General features: G+C 39.6%; 1 protein-coding gene across 2 annotated transcripts in view; it reads right to left on the bottom strand.

Moving 5' to 3' along the window:
* Positions 1–10,762: 10,762 nt before the first annotated feature.
* Positions 10,763–27,239, bottom strand: part of NELL2 (neural EGFL like 2) — a 147,582-nt gene continuing 131,105 nt past the window's right edge. For both annotated transcript variants that reach the window (XM_032106575.1, XM_032106576.1), the window contains 4 exons: positions 17,837–18,030; positions 16,663–16,839; positions 14,301–14,525; positions 10,763–11,589 (listed from right to left, as the gene is read on the bottom strand). In XM_032106575.1, coding sequence (XP_031962466.1) covers positions 11,539–11,589; positions 14,301–14,525; positions 16,663–16,839; positions 17,837–18,030 — 647 coding nt within the window. In that variant the 3' untranslated portion in view covers positions 10,763–11,538. The remainder of the gene's footprint in view (positions 11,590–14,300; positions 14,526–16,662; positions 16,840–17,836; positions 18,031–27,239) is intronic.

Here is a 27,239-nt window from a genome sequence, read left to right as displayed (position 1 = left end):
GTGGTCAGAGAACCTGAAAGCAATGCAAGACTAATGAGTGAAAACATTGTGCATAGAGTGCCAGGAACCTCAGCAGATAAACCTCAGGAACACAGAAAACCAAGCGCAGAGAAAGGAAAAGGAAGGAGGAAGAATGCCCCAGATGAGCTATTGGTTTGTTTTTCTGTCCCACTAACAGCCCTCAAGGAAAGGTGAGAAGTTCTTCATATAAAAGTGAAGAGAATTAGTTCCTTTGTTTTAATTGTGGTGCAGAATCAGCTCCCTTGTTGGTCACTTGTGCTGCCTGTGAGTTCATGTCCTCCACAGTTCATTCACTGACTTTAAATCTTCCACGTCACTTTAAATCACTTGTGAACAGAAAGGTTCCTTACTTACTTGTCACCACCAGACATGGGAGGGACTCTAGCAAAAACCACCATGATGCCACTGTTTCTGCTCATCTGCACTGATCTAGTGCTTTCAAATGGTTAATTATTTATGGTGACAATTTTAGGCCTAGTGTAAAATACGTTGTTCTTTTTGAAAAATCAAGCCACACTATATTAAGCGTTAATTTTAAGGAATTTTTTATATTGTTAGCTCTTGATACATACTAGGAAATGCACTTTGCAACAGTCCTTGCAATCTTTAGTGTCAATTTTTTATTAATGCTTTCCCTGTAATTCTGCATTTGTTTCTAATGTAGGTTGGGAATAAAATGGGAGCTCTCCAGTGACTAATATAACATTTTTGAAGTTTCATGGCTGTTAACTAAAGACAGTGAATAAAAGTCACTTACTAAATTATAAATGACACTAAGATAATATCCCATGTAGATGTTTTAAAATTAAAAAATATTTACTAAAAGATTGTGATTTTCTGTAAGATGGTATTTAAAAAAAACTTTTAGCAGTCCATGAATCAAAATGGCTAGTGCATGATCAGCTGCCATTCTGCTATTTGATTTGCTCTAAATCTCTGTGCTTTGGCAGTGCTGACAAACTCTTGTCACGGGGCCCTTGGTGTGTGGCATTCAGCTTTCTGTCTCCTCAGAGGCATTCACTAAGGGACATTCGAAAGTCCCAGCTGCAGGGCTTGGGGTGCACATTGATGAGAGGTCCTTCCTCTTGTCCACCAGATGCCTTGCAATAACTGGGCTTCTAGGAATGCAAGTGTCCTGGGCAAAAGAATGAGTAAAGACAGCACAGCTCAGCTCTAGGCTATGGCACTCAGCTGGGAGGAGAGATGGCTTTTTAAAATCAGACTAAAAAGAAGCATAGGGAAAAGGAAAAGGTGGGGATGGGACCAGAAATGTGCAGGAGGTAATGGCTGTGCACTTACTTCCTGGGCAAGTAAAGAAGGAAACAGAGAAGGGTCTTGCATTCCAGTCTTCTCCATCCCACAAGAGCACTGAGACATGCCACTGCAACACAGCTCAGCTGTGTACAGCTTCTATTTAGGTGAGTAATTCTAGATCATCCCAAGGAGCCCTTGAAATCAAACATTCCCTTGATTCATTACTGCTGTTACTGCTCTCTGAAAATTTACAGTGTTGAAGCAAACATTTCAGAAAAAATTCTCTAGTTCTATTCATTTCTTCAGGCTAAACATTTTCTGATATATACCTTACAAATTCAGGTCATGATAAATGGAGTTCTTTAAAGACAGGCTTTGGTTTGACATATTATGTCATTGTCCTATATCAAAAACATTGCCAGTTCTAACAACACACATCATCCAGTGAGCTTATGTATTTATTTTCTTTAAATACATTGAAAAAAACATTTGCTGCTTTAATGAGGTACATATGTGAAATTATAGCATAGGCCTAGTAGGAAAGCAATATAGATTTGAGGAATTACTACTGTACTGTAGAGATAAACATGCAAGTGATTAAGAAGAAGAAATAGTATTCAGAGTTCAAAAGAAGTTTTGCCCCAGAATAAATGTAAATGAGCTTTTTGCTGTTTCAGGGTTTTGGGTTTTTTCTGGGTTTGAAGTTATTATTCTGACCATAAAGGAGGGAAATTGTATGCAACCGTACAAATAGGATCAAAAATTTATTCCATTTGAACTTCGGCCTGTGAACTAAATAGGATGTGAATTAACTCAGGCCACATAACTAAGCAGAGGTAGGAAATGTCAGCTATATTAATGAGCAAGCAGACATTTATCAGGGAACCACTGTGAAAGTAATCTTCTTGCTAAGCCACTGAAGATAAGCCAACAGGTTGCATCTGTAACTAGGGGTCCCAAGGCACACAACTGGACCAACTGCACCCTCGCTTTTCACAGCCGGGGTGTTCCAGTCACTTGTCTGCAAGTCCTTCTTGTTCCTCGAGTAATTTTTTGCATCGCTGGCCCTAATTGTGCACTCTTTGAAAAGCTGCCCCACGTCAAATGGATCCTTTCCTTTGGGACACTTCAAGAGACACAGACAGCGCCTTCCTGACATTACCAACCCAAGTTTCCTCTTGGAAATCAGAATATATTTAAGACACATTTGACTTACTTTCTTTTTGCCTCAGTCAAACAAAATAGGCCAGATTTATTTCTAGTTGTCATAATTTTCAGGTTTATATATATTTATAGCCTCTTTGAACTTCATCCCGATGGAGAAGGTGATGGAAGGCCACATCTGCACTGTGCCAGATATGATGTGTAAGTGCTCCAACCATACTGAAAACCATGGGTTGATAGCACGTTGTAATGCTAGGTTTAGTTTAGCAGGCTGCAGCTTTCCTGAGAGCTCAGCGGGGCTGCTTAGGGCAGTGCAACCATGGTCACACTGCCGTAGTCCATTTCAGATGGCCCCACGATTTTGCTCTGGTCAGCTATCAGCCTTACAACACAGTGATGGCGAAGGAGGTGAGAAGGGTCTCTCCATAAGGGTTTCAGAGGACTTCAATCTCACAGCTTGTCCTTGTGACCCCCAGAAGCAGAGAGACCTCGTGATTCAGGCACAGGGGGTTTTGTCAGATTGCAGGGGCAGTACCTGGGCAGAGTTGGGGTACAGGAATCAATAGGGAGAGCCTGAGGGAGTGGCCAGGGATAGGGCAAGGGCGGGGCGGGGGATAGGAAAAAGCAATGGGTAAACGGATCGCCACAATAGCACTCTTTCATTTAGCATGTGAATAAATATTTCAGGGCCTGAGTCTGTGAGAGACTGAATGTCTTCCACCAGAGGACTGCACGTGATCCACAAGGTTGCAAAAGACAGTGTAAATCTAACCCCCTGTGGGGGAGGTACCTGGATGTTCCCACATACACCTGAATGGATATTAACCCATTGAACTCCATGTTTCATGGGACTCCCACCACCAAGAAGACCAGAGACCAGAGAGAACCAACAGGACACCTAGTGCATCTACAGGTGGTGATATCTTCCTACTTAATCTGTCTCTGTCACTGTCCTTCTCCCCACCCCCTGCTTTTTTCCTATTTCTTTCTATCTCCACCTCACACTTACTATTAAATAAAATCCTTATTATAGACTTCAGCATATGGTCTGTTTCCACCTTAATTTGGGCAGAGGTGCCTCTCTAATAAACAAAATAATCAGATCTTAACACAGGTCCTAAGATGAGGGAAAATCTCCACAGACTTCTCTGGGTCTTGGATCGACTCCCTGGTGTCTGTTTGGTGTCCCCTTGGCCAGAGGCCACTGCCCCTCAAGACAGCAAACTACCAGTTGCCAGCATCTGTGCCAACTCTCCTTTTGCTGCCCAGTCTCCATGGCAGGAGGCTCCTGTCAGAACTACATGCTTTTGACCCAAACCAATACAAAGGATGTGGCTACACAACCAGGAGCAATGACCACCTCCTGAAGACCTAGAGCCATAGTGCAGGAGATGTGGTGTGCCTGCCCCATACCCACTGTAAGGAGGCCTGCAGAGCAGTCAGCTGTGCCTGGACAAAGAAGGGACAGCAGCATCCCTAAACTGGTCCTGCACCTGACCACGTGTTCAGGTACCTTTAATCAGTTGTGCAACATGTCTAAAGCTCAGCACCAGGAGTTTTTCAGTCAAAGACACTTTTTTACCCTGAGAAAGTTTTTTAACCCCTGACCAATACCTGCACTATTCAGTCAGTGCCATCTCAAGATTTTCTGGTGTAGACTAGTACAGCACTCAGTAAATACACTATAAATTCACCTCTGTGTTTTTCCCTGATCTTGCTCTCAAACTCCAGCAAAAAATTTATTACCTAATTCACTTGAAACCATTCCATATATTTATTTTTGAACATGAAAAGTATTCTGGTGACAGTGAAATCTCTGCTTCTCTATTTTCTTACAAATGTCCACGTGTCTTAAGTTTTGATTCACAGCAGGCAGGCAATGGCTGCAATTGACCTTGTACTGATTGATTGTTCAGAATCCAGGTTTATACTTACAAAGTAGATTAATGCAAACCTGCTGGAACACAGCTGAAGAACACTATAAAACACAGAAACCATTTCAAATGCTAGATCAAACACAGTTTTGCCTTCACTATTATGTGTGTTGGGCCAAATTAATCTCTCTGTGGCATTTTCTTTTGCTGACCAGGTGTATATACTTCAGGAATAGCTTCTGTATATGAACCTTAAATTCTAATAGCTAAAAAAATTCAAGTTCAACAGCTGAGAAGCTTTATGTGCAAAAGGATATTACCCACAAGAAACAATTCAAATACCTGAAGCTTGCAAAAATCACTTGAAAGCTACACAAATGAAAAAAACTTGCTATATAAGAAACAAAAAGATCACTTAAATGGGCCATATAAATGTCTGATTATCTATAGCTTCCCTATCTATATCTATAGGGAAGTGATGAAGCATTTTAAATTTTGGTATAAGATGATTCAAGAAATTAGACCTGTGATTGTGAGGGTGCAAACTGGCCTTCTGGGCTGCAGATTTTGGAAGCTGCTTCTATTAAAAAAACCCAGAAGTGGATTCTTGGTTTGTTTTAATCCTCATTCAAAAAGAAAACAAAGTTAATTATAATTTCAGCAACCACTTACTCAGTTTGGTTCAATTTCCAGAGCAATAGAAAACACAGATGAATCTGAAGTGTGAAAACCAGGACTAAAGTAAGAATTTGACTCCAATATTTATCCGAATTCAATGACCTTAATTATACAGTGTATTAGGAACATATAAAATGCACAGTAGGAATCTATATACTTTAGTTTTTGTAAAGAGATGGTTAACACTGGCTAAAACCTCCAAACCAACATGAGCAATCCCTAGCCCAAGGAGTGATAAATTCCATGTAAGAAAGTTTGAAAATGTGGGAGAATAAAATCACGTGTTTTGAGAACCATGCTGAGAGAGGCCAATGCTGAAAGTGATCTGCCAGGTACTGATACTGGCCGCCACAGAGGTGATGAGGGTGGGAACAGCACATCATTTCCATTATTGTGACACGGATATTAAAAGAAAGTGCTCCTGCTTCTGCGGCTGGAGGCTGCCCAGAGCTGGCAGTCAGCGTCGCTCACACTGGTCAGTGTGCAATGTGTGTTTCTGCTGAGTTGTGGTGGGGTCACTGGCTCTGTGGGTTGCATTTCTCTTTCCTTTGAAGGTAACAGCAGCTGAACAGCCTCTCAAGTTAACCAAGTGAGGGAAGAATAATTTCTTCCTCACCTGCTGTGTTCTTCAAAGGAGCATCAGGGCCCATCAAAGGTAATTCTTACCCAATGGAAATTTAAAATTAAAAAAGAGACTAATTTTTAAAAGATCATTTAGGTAATGTCAGTATTACCCCCTCAGCTTGTCACAAGCAGTGTCTGCAAGGCCAAATTTTAACTCCGTTAACTGGAATTTGACATCCATCTGTCTTCAGCCTGACCCATCTGGGCAGGAGAAGAGGAGCTGCCCAGTCCAGGCCATGCAAGCACCAGCTGCAAAGCTGCATCCACAGGCATGTCCCCAAAGAGGTCCTGTGGAGGGGAAGCTGCCCATGGCATGGGGCTAAAGCCCTCAATGGACTGGGGTAACTCCTGCGGAGCTGTATGATCATTAAACAGCAAAGCAGTGAGCAGCCTGCACTTTGAGGCGTGTTTGTGAGCACTCACACAGTTTGCCCAGCGTGAATGAGGTGAACACAAGCTTTTTGCCTGGGAAAGCAACTACAGGGCCTGGTTTCTTGCCAGACACCAAGGACTTTTTCTTCCTGACCCGAAGGCAGTCCTTACCTTTCCTGCGCTGTGGGTTGCTTATGTTGGGGTGACGCAGGAGCTCTTGGGACAGCACCAATCCCACCCCTGCATCTCTTTACACTGACAAAACATGTGACTTGCAAAATCCACATATGGCAGCCAAAAGGGGAGGCTTTGCCTTGCAATGTTAAAGGGGAACCCATTTGAGCTGGGTCATTCTGGTCACAACCCAACTACAGGAGCCACCCAACAAGGAGCACCCAACTACACATAGCTGATAAAAATAGCAGAATTGCACACAGAGACACCTTTAGGTAGGGTGGTGCTCCCCCCACCCTGGCTGACTGGTGCCTACAGCTAGCTTGGGGCAGGATGCTCCAGCTGTGATACAGTGCTGCTTCAAAGGGGGCCAGACACATCCTGAGTTGGCCTTCTGAGGCATTTTTCACGTTTCTACCAAAGGCACGAAGAAAATAAACAGGAAAAGGCTGTGGTTCAGTCAGTCAGATGAAATATTCAAAAGCATCATCAGCTACGGAGCTTCTTGTAAAAACGAAGGTAACCATGCAAAAGGCTGCACCCCTCTTCTTGTTCAGACAAGCAGTCATTAAAAGAGGACAGAACCAAGTTAACATCAGTGGGATAGTTTTTTTTGTTCTGTTCCCCTCTCTCCTCCATGAAATTTCCCTCCCCACCACAAAATCGCACTGGAGTCTACTTTGTTTCTGTTGATCAATATACTTAGATGGATGCTCTCTACCTGTAGTGATGCAATTCTAGTTATTTTGGTTTTCAGATATATGACTCAGTCCTAAAATAAGCCCTTAAACAATCCTAATTCCATGCTATACTGCTGATACATAAATGACATACTGAGAGTTACATTTGAAGTCTTAAATGGTAACATGAGATTACTGAAAAAACAAATTTTAAGATGAAGCATAGTTATTGAGTTTGGCTATCTTGCAGATGAAGTATTATGTGATCAATAGATTGTTATGGTCTGTAGTAGCTAAAGTTGGAAGTTATAGAAATAATCTATGAAAAGATTAGTAGGATATAGAGTTGCAAATCTCCTGCTATAGTAAACAATGCCTGCTTGGTATTTTACAGACAATAAGAAAATACTGATTAGTGCAGACCTAGATGAGTAATTGACTTCAACAGTTGATTTTTTATTTTTATCATTTTGCATTAGCATCTTACTGACAAAAAGAAAAAGAGTGAAATACATTGACAGGCTAGCAGCCATTCACAAGGCTGATAAACAGCCACAGAGAGATAGAAAACAGTTTTTAACAATGCCTTTTTCTTTTTAGGACGTCTCTAAAATGCTTCTCCTTACTCAAAATTCCATTGGTACAGTTTGTCTTTTCTCCCAGGACAGAGGTTTGGCCACTATGCTAAAGCAACAAGTTTTTAATTTTTAATTGAAGAACAGGAGACACAGCCAGGATTGTGACTTAGTGAATATGACTGTGACGTGGGTAGAAGACACAACTGCAGTGAGCTTTTAACCAGTGCACTGAAGAGACACAGGCCACCCACTCAGGAGCTGCCAGAGCTGCTCTAGCCTTCTTGCATGACTCTGAAACATTTTCTTTATAGGGTTGGCAAAAGCTAGCTAGTGACTTTTAGCTTAAATTATTAACTGCTTTGGGGACAAGTTAAACCGCATTTGCCTGTGAGTAAGTCACACTATTAAAAAATAACTAGCAGAGCCCTACTTTAAAGCTACTGCTATTTTTATCTGTGAAGCCAAAGGAGTTCCCTCCTGTTGAGAGAGCATGTGAGCTCAGCACTGCCATTTGCTGCACCACTTTGGAGAATCTGTGGAGGGGGGGATCCTACTCCATACACATCCTGCACTGGAAACCAGCTCAAATGTGGCTCAAGAGATTGTGCCTCTCTGAGGTGACCCAGGATGAACCTGCTGTAGGCAGTGGAGTTAATGGCAAGATCCTGGAAATGAAGGAGGGTGCTTTTACAGCCCTCCCTCCACTTTTACAGTGTAAACACACACTTTCAGGCATCCTATAAAAATGCAATGGCTAGTATTGCCCCCAGTAAACTCATGAGTACCAGAGATTCACAAGTGCACTGTTAGGTCCTTTTTCAATAGTCTTACAATGCTGCTACACCATAGCATTGAATTCAGCATTGTAACTGAAGACATCTCTGCCATTGTATCTGTAGATCTATTAACTTAGGGCAATTACTCTGCAGAGAGGTGACTATTCCTTTATGGAAATTATTGAATTTTTGTACTGCAAACACTGTGTCAATAACAAAATGCCAGTAAGAGAGCACAATGTACCTGCATCATTCAGAAGTGTATTTTTTTTTTATGACTATATTGTCTACCAGATAATTAAGGTTTGGAAATTAGACATCAATTTTTCATCATATTTAAATTTAGTCTTCAAGGAAAATTAAAAACACGAGCTAGTAATTACTGGCTGGGCTGAACAGGAGGGAGATGGGGAAGAGGAGGTGAAAAGGAATGTAAATGAGGGTCACCGATATGTCTTCTTGGAGTTTGCTGACCTTTAGAAGAACTCCCAACTGATTAGTAACCTTAAACATTGATAAATTAGACAATATTCACTGAACCCATTCTCATTTTTTATTTAGTAGAGACTTCCAGCTTTGTTCAGTAGTATGACTTCTGCTCTTTACATACACGTAACACTGAGTGTCTCTCCAAGGATCAGATTCAAGTTCTAGCTATTACCTTATGTCTCAATTTTTGGCTTTTTAGCCTGTTAGTGTACTGCATTGTGCTTCACAAACCTACAATAGTAGAAAGCTCCTCCAACACTCAGGTCAGGGTAGGCAACAAAAGAAAATGGATGTTTGTTTTTCATCTACGCACCATTTCAGTTTTGATTAAAAGCTGATATTAAACACCAGTATTACTCTATCAGAGAAAGGATTGAGAAAAAATTTTGGGCATCATTTTCGTTACAGTTCCTGTATTTGTCATAGCTCTGAAACAAAAGTCAGAGGATGTCCAGAACCTGATTAAGGACAGAGACACTTGCCTCACCTGCAACTTTTACATCCACTGCCAAAATAGGGATGGCTTACAATGTTACAATGCTCTGTAGATATCTGCTCTACCAGCTCCACTGGTTTTCTTCAGAGCTTTGTACAGCCTTTGCCACAGCTCAAGGATTCTGCCCTTGAAAAATGTTCATTCTTTACAAAAGAGAACTCTGGTCTTCCTGCATTTTCTATGTCTATCTTTTACCATTCTTGAAGGAAATTGAAGTGCAGTTCTTAGAGAGCACATAGCTTCTGCTAAACCTCTCAGAAACAGGCATGCAACTGCTCATGAAATCCACTGGAGATATGTCTCAGAGTCTGAGGGGAAAACATGACCTCCTGACAATTACTAGCAGGCAAGAAACCATTGCAGAGAAAGCAACTTGTTTTTTGGGGAGCTAACTCTCTCCTTTAAAAATGGTGACTACAGCTTGCCAGGAATAGGCCAAAACACACAAAAACCCCTTGAGTACCTATTATTTATGGACTAGATGAGGAAAAGTTTTCATTTGGTCTGAAAATCTTCATAACTTTAATGGTTCAATGTAAAATATCCATTTGAATCTCCTTTTTTCCAGATTTTTAGTTTCTTGGGCTTGTTGATACTATTAGCATTTGGCAGCCTAGCATCTCTTGTTATCCCCTAATCCAAAAACATCCAGTCCTCAGTAAACACTAGGGTTCAAGGGAATGCCTACTGGATACATGTGGTTGCATGAGTTTCCTTTGATCTCCTGCAGTATGTGAAACTGAAGTAGCACCTGTTTGCAGGAAATAATTCTGTTTCGTAAAACCCTGTACATGGACTTCCCTTGTAACTTCATATCACACAGGAGCAATAATAATGGAAGTTTGCCTGTCCAGGTTTCATAACAATCTACTGAACTTGTAAGAGAGATGCTGAAGAGCAGAAAGGCACTTTGGAAAGAATACGAGTACTAAAGCAGTATCTGAAGAATGCTGTCACCTTGGGCATCTTCCTCCTTGCCTGTTTTGCCTCCACTGCTCATGATGCATTCTTTACAAATTCAGCCTTTTCAGCCCACTATTTGTAAGCACTGCTTTAGTCTTTACTTCTCTTTGAGAATAACATAGCTTTGGTCATGTAGCCTCCTTCATTTATTGTCCCAACAGTAGTGGCAATAGGATTTGCATATTGAAGTAATCCCCATGCATTAAGATACTTCACACAAACAGCAAAAACAGCTGCAGAGCTTAAGGAAGACAAACCAACCCTTGGCAGCTGGAGAGAAGAGGAATTTGGAGAAGATCCCCTGTAAATCTGAACAGATCCAAGTCACACACAAATGATCTGTACTGACTCTGCATGACAACATCCCACTGGCACATAGGATCTGATATTTAAGCATGTGAATTTGCTGTTTAATCCACTGTAATGACAAATTACTTATGTGTATCTTAACAAAGACATGATAGGCATAACGCTGTGCTGGGCATAAGCTTCCACATGTAGAGGAGCTAGACAGGCAATACTTCACTGTATTGTCCAGATGCCCAGGAATGCTTGCAAAGAAGTAACAGCACACATAAAAATGACATCCTGGAAGAGGAAAGATGGCACAAACAGAAACTTAAGGTAAGAGAAATATTTATTTAAATTTGCACAATTACGAGCTTATACCGAACAAAGTCAATCAAGAAATAATAGTAAGTGCAGTAAAACAAGGAAATATTGATGACTTTTCCCATCAGAAAACATTAAGAAGCCATGCCTGTGCATCACGGGTTTTCTTTTTTGTTTGGTTTTTTTTTTTTTTTTGGTTTTTTCTTGTTTTGTTTTTTGTTTTTTACAATAACTTTATCTTTTTTTTTTTTTCAGCGCACATACTGTACATATCACATCTTAGCTGCTAGGTTCATTATTCCTGAAGGCTTCATCCTTTTACTCAAACATCTGCTAAGTTCTGCAGTAAGCAATCAAACACATTTGTGCAGTTCCAAATATGATTAGGTAAATCTGCTGCATCTGGTCAAGCGTTGGACTCTCAAAGCTTCGGAAGACCCTGTAAGAACTCCTAGTTGATTTTAGATCTTGACATCATTATGTACAGCATTACAATGTGTCACTTTACACTAACCTAAACATTCTGCACAAGGATGCCAGACAGACAAATAGCCAGAAGATTTGGACCTAACCTCATACAAAGGTTTACACATCTGAGCTTGTCTTGAGTCCCATAAATTTCACTCTGATTCAGGTAACTGAGTTCATCACATATCTGCACTTCAGATAGACAAAAACAACCTAATTTTAGTTTTAATTTTGAACAATTTTTGGTCTAAAGGTCTATTTCTGTGTAGGAAAATTCTTTATCCAGAAACTGCTTGTGAGAGATAGCTGTTGGTGTCACAGTTCCTGAAGGCACTGTGGATCCACTGAGCAACAGACATGGCCATTCTAAAGGATGAAAAAACAGAAAGAGGAATTGAAACAATTTGCATTTTGTACAAAACAAGTAAATTTAACAAGTTCAGCTGTTTGCAAATACCCATCAGATTTGAACGTACACACTTGTAAAACACAAAACATGTACAGACTTGGATCAGATTCATGACATTGTGCTCATGTCCTTATGTTGCCCAAAGGAACAGGCTATTATGATTCCTCTAATTGCTTGGCTTGTTGAGGTCTGTGTCCCAGAGCTACAACAGTCAAACTGAAAGAAACTGGGATCAGTGGAGGGAATGCTCCCAACATAAAGGTATCGGGCATCTGCTCAAATACATAAAGCTGTTGAACAAGACAGGGCACTAGGGAGTTTCATTCAGATCAGGCAGAAGGGACTCTGGGTTTTATTTAGCCCTGAAAGCTTCAACTTCATGCATCCTGGCTGTAACACCAGCAAACATTAATCCATGAACTTTTTCCAAATAGTCCAGACATTCTTATGAGGATACTAAGGGCACTTAAGGGAACAGATTGCCTATGGACATCATTAAAACACTGGAGAAATAATTTCTGCATCTCTACTACTTATTTTCTTAAGTCTGATTCTTACAATGCAAATAAAAACTGAGTATTATTTATAAATTAGTCCAAATACATTAAACTGACTAAACTGACAGGACTTATTAAAGACCAAGGTCTGAATAATTCAAGCATTTTCTTTCACTCCTTCTGTTACAGGAGGTTACGATCCTACTCTCCCCCTTCTTTACTTGTGATTAGAAATGCTTTTGTGGCTCAGTCTGCTTTAGCTGATACCCAGGTTTCTAAATTCTTTAAGGATTTGTGTAAACCTATTTTGCTATCGCTTGTTTAGAGAGGCTTAGACTAGAGTTTTGACCTTCCATGAGATGCTTTACAAGAGAAGAGAGGGGTGACACAGGATGAATGAGAAGGAGCACTATACAAACTGGGCACACCACTACCCTGATCCAGAGGGAGCGGGCTGCTTGCATGCAGAACTGCAATATTAAAATGCTGGCAATATGATCAGATAGCGTATTTCAAAATGAACACTGCTCTGTAAAGAGAATTGAGTAAGATTTGGCTTGCTTAGGGATGAAGTGGTACCTCTACTTTGCTAGGCAGAGTCACACCTGAGTCATTAAAATTATGGAGTTTGGCAGAGTATGTGTTTTAATCCTCACTATGTTCACAAGGCAGCAATGGATTTGGTTAGTCTGTGTACGTGTTTGCACTAAATACCAATTAGTCAACCCTTAAGGTTCAGTCTTTGCTTAACACAAAAGGCCAGATGGGAGCAGCACTTAGGTGGCCACGATCAGAACTGATACATGCCTTCTGCATTGCCACTGATTAGCAGTACAGCAAGAGCATATTTCCCACCACTGAGTCTCAAAGGTGCTTTAGGGAAGAACCACACAAAAAGATTGTTTTTACAGATGGGGAACCAGATGCATAAGAACTGTAGCAAAAAGTCACTTCTAGCATTGGAGCTGGTATATACCACCAGCTACAGACCCCAGAAGTACAGGTTTCTGCCTGTAAGCCTGCTTCAACATCCTCTGGGCAGCAGATGGCTTTCTAACCATTAGCTAGTCTGTCAGACTACAGCATTTTCTTCTAACCACTGACCCATTCTGACATCAAGACAAATGCTGACACTTACTTGGTGCATACCACTGCCCTTGAGAAAGGACTCTGCCTCGACAGCAGCACCTGTTGCACACAGTATTGCATCAGGCAAAGTGGAGGAAGGAAGTGATGCTTGACAGCTTCTGCTGCCTGATCACACAGAATTCTCACAGAAGGAGGTGCTGAAGATAGACTATTTTTTATGAGCACCTTTTCAAAGTAGTTAATTGTACCATGTATTGGAGTCTGGGAAGCATCTTGCTTGGGAAAAATATAGAATGAAGTCCAAAATCAACTGTGAATTTCAGTAATAATTAAAGAACTCTGCATGAATCCTGCTATCTCTCTCTCCTTGGCTACTGTGTTAACACATATTGTCACTCTTCAGTACCGGATGGCAGAAAACATAATTCACTTTATGGTCTTATTTTGAATAGAAACACTTACGTTAAGCCCTTTTTTCTTTTCATTCTCAAAAAGAGATGCCAGAGTTCACATATGCCCAGAGCTATTAATTTTTCTCCTCAGACAATAATTTCTTTGACTACAAAACCAGTAAATGTTCTAAACACGTTGATTAATTTTAAAGTACAAAAGCTATGTAACCATATAACTAGTCCTTTTATTCTGAAAACAATTACTATTCTCAAAAAGCAATTCAAGCAGTTCCACTAACACTATAGGATCACACTGAACAAATTTCTTGTGTGAAGGCTAGGCTTACATAGCCATATTTGCATGTTTCCAAGATAGCATGGAGCTTGGAGCTCCATGTTTAAACATGAATTCAGCTATCCTGGTGGAAAAGCGAAGTCCAGTACCGTGCCCACAGCACTCTGCAGCGTGGGCTGTTGTCCTGTTTCTGACCTGCTCGCACATCACACCATGCTTCTACCACATGCAAGAGTACAGTTAACTAAGCTGAACACTTTTACTGTCATCTCTGCTGCTTTAAAACAAGTGTAGACACCAACTGTTCACTGACTGGACTTAGTACATTAATATTTATGTGCCACAGAACAAGCTGGGAAGAAGCATCTCAGCTTCATCTTTATAACCTCTATTACCTTGCACTGGCAGAGGGTGCACTCTGTGCCATGCTTAATCCAAGAAGATCCAGTGAAGCGAATGACATCGGTTTCATCCAGACATGTTTTAGTGATGTCATTGCGAATGGTGTCTGCTTGGCAGGGGTCAGTGACACAGCGTGGGCAGCACTCATTCTCGGGGAGGACACTGAATTCACAGTCCACCTCTGGGCATGGCAAGGGCCAGCAGTCAACTTCTCCTTGCTGTTTTCAGAAAGAGCAAGATATTATTATTAGCTCTTATTTTGTTTCTCACCCATTCCTCTGAATCAGCACCATGTTTTCTAGCTGGCTATTTTTTCCCAACTGGTCCTGTTCAGAATTCAGCACAGAAAACACTGATATTCACTGACTGCGGGACACACAGCAGATCAGGTGTTTTTTTCTGCATGCCATTCAGGAAGTATATTAGATTTAACTTATATCAGTACACTCTCCATCAAGCTGCAGCTGAAAATTCTCCATAGAAGTTATGTAACACAGGATATAGGCCTGTCCTTGTGACACCCTACTTCTGCAAGTGACAGAAGTTGTAACATGACTCCACAAAAGTGTGCCAAAATCTTCAGTTTCACCCAGTTCTTACTCGCAATTTGAACTGTTGGCTTGCCATAGAAAGCCCTCAAATTTATCTTTGCCATGGTTACAAATGTATTGGCTGGATTAAGGATGTTGAGCTACCAGCAGCCCAATGTAACAGGGAATACCAGCACATTTGCAGTGAGAGGACCTCCAACCACTCACCATCCACTTAGGATATTATGCAGAATACCTGAAGTTCCAAACTTTATCACACCTTCTGCATGGTGGGTGTAGTACAGTCAGGGTAAGAAAAGGTCCGAGCAGAGATTTGTGTTAGGCCAGCATATCCTTAGGGGAAGTTACTGTATGCCTGAACACAAATCTCAAGATGTTTAATGAATCGTATCAGTTACTAGAAGCTGGAATCACCCTCCCTTCACTCTGGACAAGGGCCAATGTTGCAGATCTACTGGCCAAAGAAAAGACTTCACAGAAGTTATTAATGCACTTTTTTTTTTTTTTTTGGAGCAGCTCCATCTCTGATCCCCAATTTATTCAGCTAATTTGAGCACAGATTGAATAGTTTGGACTTAAGGGAGGGCAAAAAGCACAGCATTTGGTCCTAGGAAATCAGTTTACTCATGAAAAATGTACCTAAGACTTTGAGAATGAGGAGTTCACTATCTCCAGAGCAGAAGCTGAAAAAAAAATCACAGACACTTGTCATAGCTCCAAATTTCCTTCACTTGTTGCAGAAAGTATTGTGAAGTTAGTCTTTTAAAAAACTCTCATCTGGGTCAATTTTCTTCTTTTTGAATTGCAGGATGGTAAGAATTAAAGTAATCTTTTAACCCAGTCACTGATCTTGATACTTCAATCTATTTTTTGCATTGATGGACAGTACAAGGAGTAGACAATACTTTGTCACCCAAAAAAATCCATGACCACTGAAAGAAAGCAGGCTTTTGATACAGAAGTAGGATCTTGAAAAAAAAAAGAAACATCTATTGATGTGATCTCATGATCTTTTGAAATCTGAAGTTGTAGGTTGGGTTTTTTTCATTTTTAAGACATTTAATAAAGCACATGGTAATCTATTCCATTGGATTTTAGCACTGAAAGCACAGTCTACAGAAATGAGTTTCTGGCTGTTACTCATGATACACTGACAAGCCAAAGCTGCTACATGGACTAGCCTTTATATTTTGAGATAATCTGTGATAAAAGCTAGTTGTTTTATCTTGGGATTTTCTCCGTCACAGAAACTTCCTGAGCAGCATTATGCAGAATAGTTTTTGCTTAGACTCCGAAATACATGCCTAGGAAAAAGATGACAAGCGTTAACAGATGTGGGTTTTTTTCAAATCTCATTTCACTGTTTAGAAAAATGCACAAAGTCTTATTATTTTTCTGTTACTCAAAATGTCTGAATGAATAAATAAGTTTTAGTTTACCAGCATCCTTGAAATTATCAGCTGTGATAATAAATACATATTTAGAATTTCCCTATAGAGCTTCATCAGTCTCTGAATAAGTGAACACGAGTGTTGCTGTGTAGGTGCCATATCCAAATGACCTCCACTCTGCTGAAACCACCTTCATGATTAAATAATTTATATGATGTCTATTGCATCAAAACACATTTTTGACAGGAACTTGACAATACTGACAAAAATCCACGAAAACCCGATTTTGATTATACAGGTTCTTCAGGGGAAATTCGGTGGATGCTAATGCATGAAAATGAAACTATTCAGAGATCAGAATATCTCATACCGATTTTCCCTCCTGTCTCTGCTGCTGTAATCAGGAACCTTACCAGACAGCGGCACTGCTGACAGTTCTGTATCCAGGAATCACCACTGTTATAGGAAAGCTCCCCACTCTGATGTAAACATTGACTGCTGAGCCTCGGGTCACACTCAGGACAGCAAAAGAGGTCAACGGTGGGATTTTGGCAGTCACAGACCATTCGCCGGCACATCACATATCCATTCTATTTTTAGAAGAGAGACATACAGCAGTGGCAGAAATTTGCACAACTACAGCCATATTCCAGCCAAAATTTTATTTTTTACCATGATTCTAAGCCATTAGCAGCTCACAAGTTTTCCACTACACAGTATCTTTGTCAAAATACAATTCAAACCAAGCCAGAAACTCCAATACACACTCAGTAACTACCATAAAGTTCCCCTACTTCTACATCCTTCATTCAACCAATTTCCAGGCAGCTCTCCCCTGAGGTGGTGAAACCCAAAAGGTGTTCTTCCCAAGGGTTAGATTTTAATGGATTGCACTAAGTTTGTAATTCTCATATAGATGCTTGATGAATCTTGCTTTAAACTTCATTGAACATCCCAGTTTCATAGACTGGAGAGTGTCAAGGAAGACCATCCCCTCTGTTCTCTAATTATTCGCATAGGAAGATGATAGGTGATCTGAAACTAAACGAAGTACGCGACAGTCGAGCTGCTGAAATGTTCAGGATACCGTCAGCAGTGTTTTGGGCCTTCATTCCCCATCAGCATTTAGCTTGGGACCAAACTTCCCACAGCAAACATTTGAGAAAGTTAAACTGAATTATTCTGCAGACAGAGAAACTACTTCTATTTATAGCCATCTGCTAGAGATACTGGTCTCAGTCTCCAACCCCAATAGATGTCTAGACAGTTTATTTGCATGAAAATGCTGTTACTCCCACCCAGAGACCACAGGTGGCATCTCTGCTAACAAAACAGTACTATCATCCTTCTCCCAGTACCATATAATAAACTTCCAACGAATGTTCTGCTCATGCAGGTTGGAGAGAGAAGCTATCTCCAATGTAATATAATGTAATATCTCTCCCATGTAATATATGATTTTATTTCTGTAGTTCCACACATGCACCTGAGAAGGCAGCTAAACCAGGAATCTCACTTGAATCCTGACACTCTGCCCTTTATCCCTACCACCACCTTGCAGAAGCAGCTACTTCCATTTGTACTGACCTGGCAAGAGCAGACAGAGCATCGGTCATTCTCCAGCACCCAAATCTGACCATTGTGCTTGATTTTGCCTTCATGGATACAGTCTCCTGTGCAGTTCTTGCCATGGGGACATCGACAGTCATACCCACCATCCAAGTTAAAGCAAACAGTGTCATTGGCACAGCTATGCCTTCCAGTTCCACATTCATCAATGTCTGAAAAAACATGCCATGTAATGCTTTTAGACCACATTCAATTAACAAAAATCTTCTTGTGGCAGTCAATATAAATGATTCCTGGCCATTAAGGCCTTCAGCTGAAAATTAATTTGTACTTCACCAGCATGGGGAGAAATAACTCAAAAATTCACAAAAAATATTTTACAAATCACATCAGCTTTTTTAGGTCATGTTTTAACCTGATATTTTGAGATTTTCTATACATATTTCTAAGTGAATGCTTTTGAGTACGGTAGATAGAATGAAGAAACCACAAGAAACATGAGAGCAAGAATAATTCTCAGCTCCCCTAAAGAGCCTTAGTTTGCAACAACCATTCATGAGACATGTTCTGTGAAACAAGAGCAACTTCAGAATCTTGTTCTTAAAATATTTTGCTGACTCTGTCTAGCACATTTGAGTTCACTTGATGAGAATTTAATGAAAAAGGTGATGTCTGACCTGCAAGCTCATTTAAGCAAGCGCACCATGCTTTAAATTTCATCCTTTATTAGAATGTGAAAACTAGAATATTTTAAATATTGAAGTTGCAGTGTCAGCTATAGCCCTTGTGTCTAGAATAGAAAATAAAGAAAAAAAATTCACATCTCCATTGAATAAAAATAAATTACTTCAAAACAGTTATATCTCAAAGAATTAAAAAGTATTTTTAAGGCCTACCTCATCAAGGTACATACAATTATTTTGCAAAGGCAAGCTAGCAGCACACACTACCTTCTACCCAAATAGTCTTTATTTAGCTTTTTCAGCTGTTCAGATGGAGAAAAATTATCGTGGAAAGAAGCTTCAAAGGGGAATGAAGTAAATGGATATATGCAATAAAAAGCAGAAAACAGAGTAAAAACTAGAACTATGGTGATTGTAAATATCGATATATTGAGTTCAACTCTAAATACAATTTATCAACAGTACAGCCCAAGTTCTTGATTAAAGTTCATTAAAAAGTAATGTTGTTATAATTAAATGTCCACCAGAGGAGTGAGATAAAATAAGCAATATGGTCATGAATATATCTTTCACCACCAGCACAAAAACCTAATAAGTAAAACACTCAGCTTTGGGTTCAACAATGGAAATGAAACCTCCAATCCACCTCAAGCACATTCAGTTTAAAGCAAAATAATTCAATTATCATTTCAATTTCAAGTGTGGCTACGGTCAAAAACCCAAAAAAGTAAACAAGTTGCTAACATGAATATGAATTGGGATGAAAAAGAGCAGGGAAATGATTAGAATTCCATTGTACAAATCAGAAGCATTGTGTGTTTCCTTCAAATACTGTGTGCAATAACAGTGGCATCATCTTAATAAGAATTGCAAAATTACTAGAGCTTATGGGAAGATTGAGGGAAATATCATTTGAGAAGAAATGAAAAAAATGGATTCCTCATCCTAAAATAACATCAGCAAGAAGGGATATAACCAAAAAAATAATGAATACTCCAAATAAGACATGTTGAGAGCTTTTTTCTCCATATTGCCTAACACACAAGACAGGGGACAGTCAGTGGAACTGAAAGACAACAAATTCAAGCCTGATAAAAGGAAATAACTTTCCATACAATGCATAAACAAACTATGACACTCACTGCTGCAGAATCCTAAGAGGCAAAAAACAATCACATAGCCAAAAGCATATAAAGTTAGCAAGAATATTCAATTTGCAATGCTAACAGATTTTGGGAGAGAGATTACATTTCATGCATTAGGGCCCATGGTAGGCTTATTTACATATCAGATAATCCAGAACAGGAGAATCATCTCAGATCTCTACATCTTCTACCTCACTGCCTTCTGAAGCATCTGGAGGCAGTCACTGTTGTAACAGGGCAGAGGATAACTGGGACCATGAACCAAATTCAGTGTGGCTGTTTGCATGGACCTGAACAGCTGAAACATCACAGGCACATCAGACAGGGAAACCCACCCCAACAGTCAGGATACATAACCAGTGGAACAGATGGCTCTGCAGAGGCTGTCCAGACTCTAAACTTGAAGGTTTGTAGAGGAGTAGCTAACAGGAGTGGTTTGAGTGACTCCAGTTTGGGCAGAGCAGAGGGATGGAAGAGCTGCTCTCTCCTTCCTACATTTTCTCTTAAATCAAACCTGAAAGTAATAGAATCTGGCAATTTAAAATTAAGGTATAGCTGGTTTTAAGTTATGCAATAACAAGAACAGACACAAATCGTATTTAAATGTAATGATTTGGGTTAACAGCAGGATTCTCTTTATTAACAAAGTAATTTTTAATAAATTACTTTCTGAAACTTGTATTCATTTGTTTAGAACATTCTTTTGTACAAAACTTTTACACAGCTCTTATAAATTAATAATGTCACTTCTCAGCAACCTGGATACTTAAGAGAAGGCAGACATAATTAATGAGATAACTGGACAAAGTTCAGCTGTCATGTAAATAAGAAAGGTTTCCTTTAAACAACAAATGTTGATCCTATAAACATTGACTCTGCATTCGGCACATATATACAAGCCTATTTCACAATTTTCCCATGAGAAAGAGGCTTCTGAGGTTTATTTTTCAACACAGTCCCAGTAACTGAAAATAATGGAGGTTTCATCATTGACTCTGGTATTGAGCCGAGCTTATTTGGCATTAAAAACTTCTGGAAATTCCCAACCTTGTTTTTTTCAGTTGTTTGATTCATGAAAATAAATGTTCTGGATAGGGCAATTTAAATATTCCTAGTCACAGCAGGAACTATTTACATTTTGATTCTAACCTAATCAGAAACAGCAGTGTGTTTATGATGCAGCAAGAGAAACACCAGCTTTTCATGCATGGAACTCTCATCTGCATTATTCATCCACATCAAACTTCAGGCATTATCAGCAAAGAACTTGCACACCAATCATCCCTACCAAGCAAAACTTCGTCTGTTTTTTTTTTACTTTAGACTTTTAATCGATGGTGCATTATGTTACAGAAATTGTGTTTACAGCCATAACCAGCTATGGACAAGGGATACTGGGCCCTGCATCTTTTGTGTTTGAAAGGGAAGATGGTAGGATTACAGGTTGCATACTCCAGTACATACAGCCACAAAGCCATTTTATTACTGCTCCCATATAGTTAGCAAAACACACAAATAAACAACCCCCACACCCTCCCAAATAAAACAAAACAAAAAAACCCCAGAAGAGCCCCCCGCATACCATGCAAAAACAAATAGTTCACTTCAGGCTATTTACAACACACTGCTTAAGAACCAAGCAGCTTGAATATTATGACATTAGAACATTATTCCCAAAAGACTTGGAAGTTTGCCTCAATAAAAAAACCAGAAATGAAATGTAACTAGTTATCTAGTGCTAAACTGAGAATTAGCTCTTATTTATCTAACCTACATGAAAAATTACTGCAGCTTTGATCTGTCACATTTTTAAGGATTTTGCTTTTCTTACCATCATCTCTAGGTACAACTGAATGTTGCAATAACAAAGGAATACCATGGGAAAGAAGTAGTGATACATGTTACAGAAAACGAGGAGTTAATTTTATCTCAAATAATTTCCTGCCTACACTAGAAAAATACCCGACTAAAGCCATACAATAGGGTGACAGTAGTCAGAATTACTAAACTCCATTTGCAGTATTTGCAAGACTGCAGAGACAGAAAACTCCATAAAAATGGGAATTTCAATTGCTCCAGGTTGCGACCCAAAGTTGTATTTAAGAGATTTTGGAAGAGGTAGTCAAAGAAACCTAGAGGGACAAAGCACCATTTCACTTGGCCCTAAGCAGCAAGCAGCCTCTGATTCAGAATGTCTCTACAGAGCAACTACCCTGCATTGGTGACCAACAGCGACCACAAGTTCAATATCCTTGAAGGAATTTAAAAGGCTGCAAAAAAACCTCCTCTGTGGTAGTGCTTAGATTCAAAGAGGCTATTATGTTAAAATGATGGAGATTTAAATATGAACTAAAACTAGCAATCAAAAGGATAACATTTTCAGATAGAAAGAGGATTGTTTAAAGATACCATATCACAGATTCATATTCAAAGTATACTATACTAATAAAAAATATTTTTAAAAGGGATAGATTTCATATACTCTTAATACTTTTATTCATGACCTTCCTTGCTCAATACATGCTCTTACAAGAACTATGTGCCATGGAAGAAAAGTGGTCATTGACTCACAGATTAAAAAGAATTATATTCATTAATAAATAATTATTTATCCCTGTAATGAAAGGGATAAAAGGGGATAATTATTGTGAAATAAAGGGCAGTAAAAATGGTCAGGTTGTCACAATGGAGAGTTGTCCCATGGAAGTTCTGCAAGAATCTGTGCCAGAATGTGATCTGCCCAATAACTTAGTCACGTGGAGAAATGGATGAACAGTGTGATGATAAGGCTGTTGATAATAAAGTATAAAACCCAGATATTAAAAGTGAAATATAGAAGCACTCTGTGATGTTGACTGAGCAAACAATAATATGTCAGATGAGATTCATTTGAAAAGTGCGTGGGGAAGTAGCCATTGAAAAATCAAATCAGTCTTTTGGATGTATTCTGGAAAAAGATCTTGGAACTACTATGGATAGCTCTAAGAAAGAAAGCTGAATTGTACAGACAAAAACCTCACAAATAGCAGATGCAAAAAATCACAATGAACTCACAAGGAAAATAAACAAGGCACAATTAGAAAACAAAAGAATTGTGCACACCTTGCTAGGAAGTGACAAAAGGCTCAGAGACCCACTGATACAGCTGATGGAAAGTTGCAGCTATCTGTCCTCTGATGAACTATCCAGACTTACATGCAGGAGATTATCATAAAGCCCTAAAGGGTCTGCCTGAGACCAGAATCATTCTGATATTGGTTAGACTCTCATTTTTGTAAAGAAAAGATGAACATTTGTATCACTGAGAAATACTGGCAGAGATGGTTTGGGAGGGTAGACAGTTCCTTTGCTCTGAAGTTTCTCCCTTACCTTTGCTCTGAGGAATAGCATTAGCTCAGCAAGGTGAAAGTACCAGGATACCTGAGTACTTTTTGCTTAAGGCAAAAAATGAAGGAGTGCATTTGCTAGGGAGCCCAGGCTCATCTGAGCAGAAAGTTTTATTTCTGTTATTTTCTGTCCTGAGTAAATCTATTGACTGGTGTAACTATTCTTCAAAGAGCAAGTGAATTGTGACTAATTTATTTGTGAGTTCATGTAAGCCACCTGTGAGAGTGCTTACCAGATGTGGAAGATGAAGAGCTGAGACTTCAGATGTTGGTAACATCAGCTTGACAGAAATGTTGTCTCCCTATACAGTAAATGTGTTCAAATTGCTGTCTTATAAAATACAGTGGTCAAGTTTCTGTTTTATCAGTCCTTTTATAAAAGATGAGAAACTCTGAAAATTTTGTATTCTTGCCACACTTCAGAATATTTAAATATTAATGTGTCTCCATATCTGCCTTCTGTTTGGTGATGCTTAAGTTGGGTTCCCAAATTCAGTATTGAAGGCTTAATGCCTATAGCTCTACTTGGGACAGATAGAAGGAAAAAAGAAAGAAGTCACTTTATTTGCTGACCTTTAACGATCATGAATAAGAGCAAAAGGATTTTGATGGAGTTTTGTGAGTGCTACTAAGGTTTCCTGCTGAAGAGCAGTGATTTCGTATTTCCTGTTTCCCTTAAGTGCTATCAAAAACAAAGCTTCTGAGAAACCTAAGTGTAGGACTCCAAACTGACAGCGGTTTTTCAACTGCAAGAAATTTAATATACTAGTTAAAATACTGAACGTACTGTGAGATAAATTGAGATACCCTGACAGCCAGCAATTCCTCTACCTTCCAGACCCAGAGCAATGGATGCTGGAGTGACTGTTCTGGACTTTGCTCAGTCAGGAAGGCTGGGGAGCATATTGAGGCTTGTAATATGCCTCCATCCCTCACTATCCTGGATTGTTGAAAACAGTGCTCGAGTAGAGCTTCAGCCTCTGTGCTGTCAGGCAGGCTGCTCTGTCACACACAGAAGAAAGTGATTCTAATTCTGGAGGCAGGATGGCAGAAGAAAAATACAAAATACTTCAGAACAGAAAACCCAAATGGAAGTTCATATATGGATAAACCCTTACAACCAAAAACTATTCTTTTATGAATTGGGCATTCTGGATTGATCTATCCAAACCTTTCATTTGCATCTGTCTCATTTAAAGAATGTAGTACCTGCTGAGAGTGAAGATACATTGATCTCATATTCTATACTAACAACAGCTGGTACCTGACAGATTCTCTTGGTAAGTCCTAAGGGGCTGCCTTAATTAGGTGAGCTATTCTTTGAATGTGGATGTGTGCCAAATGTCCAACAAATGATGAGGTATAACCTGCACTGTTCTGGTATGAACCAATACAGCCTCCCTCTACCACTGATTATGGAAGCTTTTAGACTTTGCAAAGGACAAATTCAAAGGAATCAGGATGTTACACAGAACTGCAGGGCAAACATTAATGGGGCCTGAACTTTCTTATTTTAGGATTTTGCCCTCAGTTGTTCTAGTTTTTTTACTGCAGTGAAGCCTGAGGATGCAATATCTACTCCCTTAGCCCAGCTCGCTTTATGAAATGGTACGTAAGAGACAACCTTCAGCACCAATAAGACTGTTTAAAGAAACTATAAAGAAAAGCTGTCAGGGGGCAAAGAGGAAGATACCAGTTAATATACCATGCTGAATGCTATATTTACATATATAAAATTTAAGACTTCCCAAAGCCATACAATTCTCAAGGACTACATGGCTGATATTTCCCTTTTCTGGAAATACAATGAGGCAGAACATAATTCTACTTCCAAGGGAAAAACAGCAAGTGCTGCTAAGAGGTTGAAGCCCTACAGCTGCATTTCCCACAATTTCTGTCAGTAATTTTTATAGACACCACAGGTCTACCTAGGGGTATAATGTGAATCAAAACTATTAGCAAAGGAATCTCTAGGTCTTCCATTGCCTGTAGGTACAATAAAATGGGATTATGAATTTTTGCATTCAAGTACATTAGTCAAAATACTCAATAGTCTCAGTTGTGCCAAAGAAGCAGTAGTAGCCAAGGTCAATAGATGTGTAAAATAGGCAATTCAGTAACTATTATTTCATTATCAAGCACTGAAAAAGTCTGGTGCTACCAAGGAGCCCACCTCTAGCTAGGAATATTTAGTATTATGTCCTAAAGGGACTTTTCCTGCAAAAGGGGTAGGTGCAGTTTTGGAATTCTGTTGAAATAAGGTTTTTAAGGACATGCTCCTGTGCCTCTGTGATTTTAACAGAGGTGTTTCCACATGGATTTTTAAAATTGGAGGCTTTGCTGAAGGAAACAAAGAACTGATTACACTGATCACTGAAATGCTCTGTGTAGTACTATCAGCACATGTCCAGGGGACACAAACAGACCCAGATTTGAGGAAGACCAAGTAGAACAATCAAGAAAGAAAATTTAAATCCACACTTCCTTGTCTTTTACAGGTGTTTTCAACTGAAAGAAGGAACTTACTTCAAAGCAACTAAAACTTACAAAAGATGAGTCAAGTCAAGCCTATTATGTACTCTATATAAGACACTACTTTGAAGTAGTTTGCACTGTTCCTTCTACAGCTCTGCAAGCTGAAGCACTTGTACAAGCCAGAAAGTTTCAGAGGATAGAGTTGAAAGTGAGAATTGGAGAACTGTGATTTGAAATTTGAGATTAGTATAGCCTGGAAGCTGCTGCTCCATTAAAGTGACTGTCTAAAAGACCATCCACCAACAGCTCAATCTAATCACATCTAACCAGGGGTTACTGAAGAACTGTCACAAGCAATCCATTTTCTTTTGTCTTTAAACTCAGTAGGGAAATGTCTTACAGTGGAAAGGTCTGACAGCAGAGAAGATTGCTTCTGCAATCATCTTCTTGCTTCTGCACTACTGTATTGTGCTACTGCAAGTTCAACTTTCCACACTGCAATGGATTTTAGGTTGTCTCTCCACACCCTTTCTGGTTTTATTTTTATCTGAGACAACATGTCACAAGCTTCCATCCAATAAAAAGTGATGTAGTAAGACTAACCAAATACCTAGCCTTCCTCCCCATCCAGGCCAGGCTGGATGGGGTCCTGAGCAACCTCGTCTAGGGGGATGTGTCCCTGCCCAAGGGGGTTGGAACTACGTGATCTTTAAGGTATCTTCCAATCCAAGCCATTCTATGATTCTACGACCTCAGGTTGCTAAGGATTCCAAAGTTTGGAGCTGGAATCAATCAAACTGAAAGTGTTCCACTGTTAGTGACTAGGGCTATCAGCAGTGAAGATAGTTTCCCGGCACTTGTGATTTAATTCTAATTACTTGTTATCCTCTGAGTATGTTTAATAAAGAGCTGCTGGTTCTTTGCAGAAAAGGTCAAAACAGTCTAATAATTGCCACTTCTATATACATATAGCAATCCCCATATTTCTTTTCCCTTGGCTTTTCACTTGTTTAGAAATTGCTGCTTAATTGCTACTTGTTTCCACACATCTTAACACAGACACTTTTGTATCATGTATCTCTCTTGAGACAGCATGTGCCAAACCATGGTCTTCAACCCCGAGATAAGTGTTACACTGACACTGAAGATAAAACTTGGGATACTGAGAGTATTTCCATAAATGCCTGGCTGTAGTATTTATTACCCATGCCATGAGCGACAGAAGTGCAATGTTATAATCAGAGGGATCACGACTTATTCTTTGCACCTTCCTCTCCTAACTCCTGGCCAGCTAACACTGACATTCAGTCAGTTCTTGACAAAGAAAGCTCGACTTACGAAAGCAGGGTTGCCTCAAATTGCTGATTCCTCCTGGGAATACAGGCTTTCAGCTGTGATGAAAATGTGTTGAAATAAAGTATTGATGATGGGTATACCAGAAAGGTCATTCTCACTCCTGGAGAACTGTCTGTGTGTCTGCCTTAGAGAAATTAATTCAATTGCTTCCCTTTGGGACCGATGCAGCCCACCAAGGTGAGTTTAAACAGCAATAAGAAAGCTTACACTGTGAGCACTGAATATTTCAGCACTCAGAGAAAGAAGGGAGAACGGGTGATAATTTTGCCCTGAGAAGTCCATGGCAAAAAAAGACTGGGTTATTCTGTTATTTAAGAGCAGCAGCATGAAATACCATTAAGAGCTAAATAACATTCATTACTGAGAGATCTGCTTC

The sequence above is a fragment of the Corvus moneduloides genome, chromosome 4 (genome assembly GCF_009650955.1).
Source record: "Corvus moneduloides isolate bCorMon1 chromosome 4, bCorMon1.pri, whole genome shotgun sequence".
Taxonomy (NCBI): Eukaryota; Metazoa; Chordata; class Aves; order Passeriformes; family Corvidae; genus Corvus; species Corvus moneduloides.
This window is presented reverse-complemented; position numbering and strand designations above follow the sequence as displayed.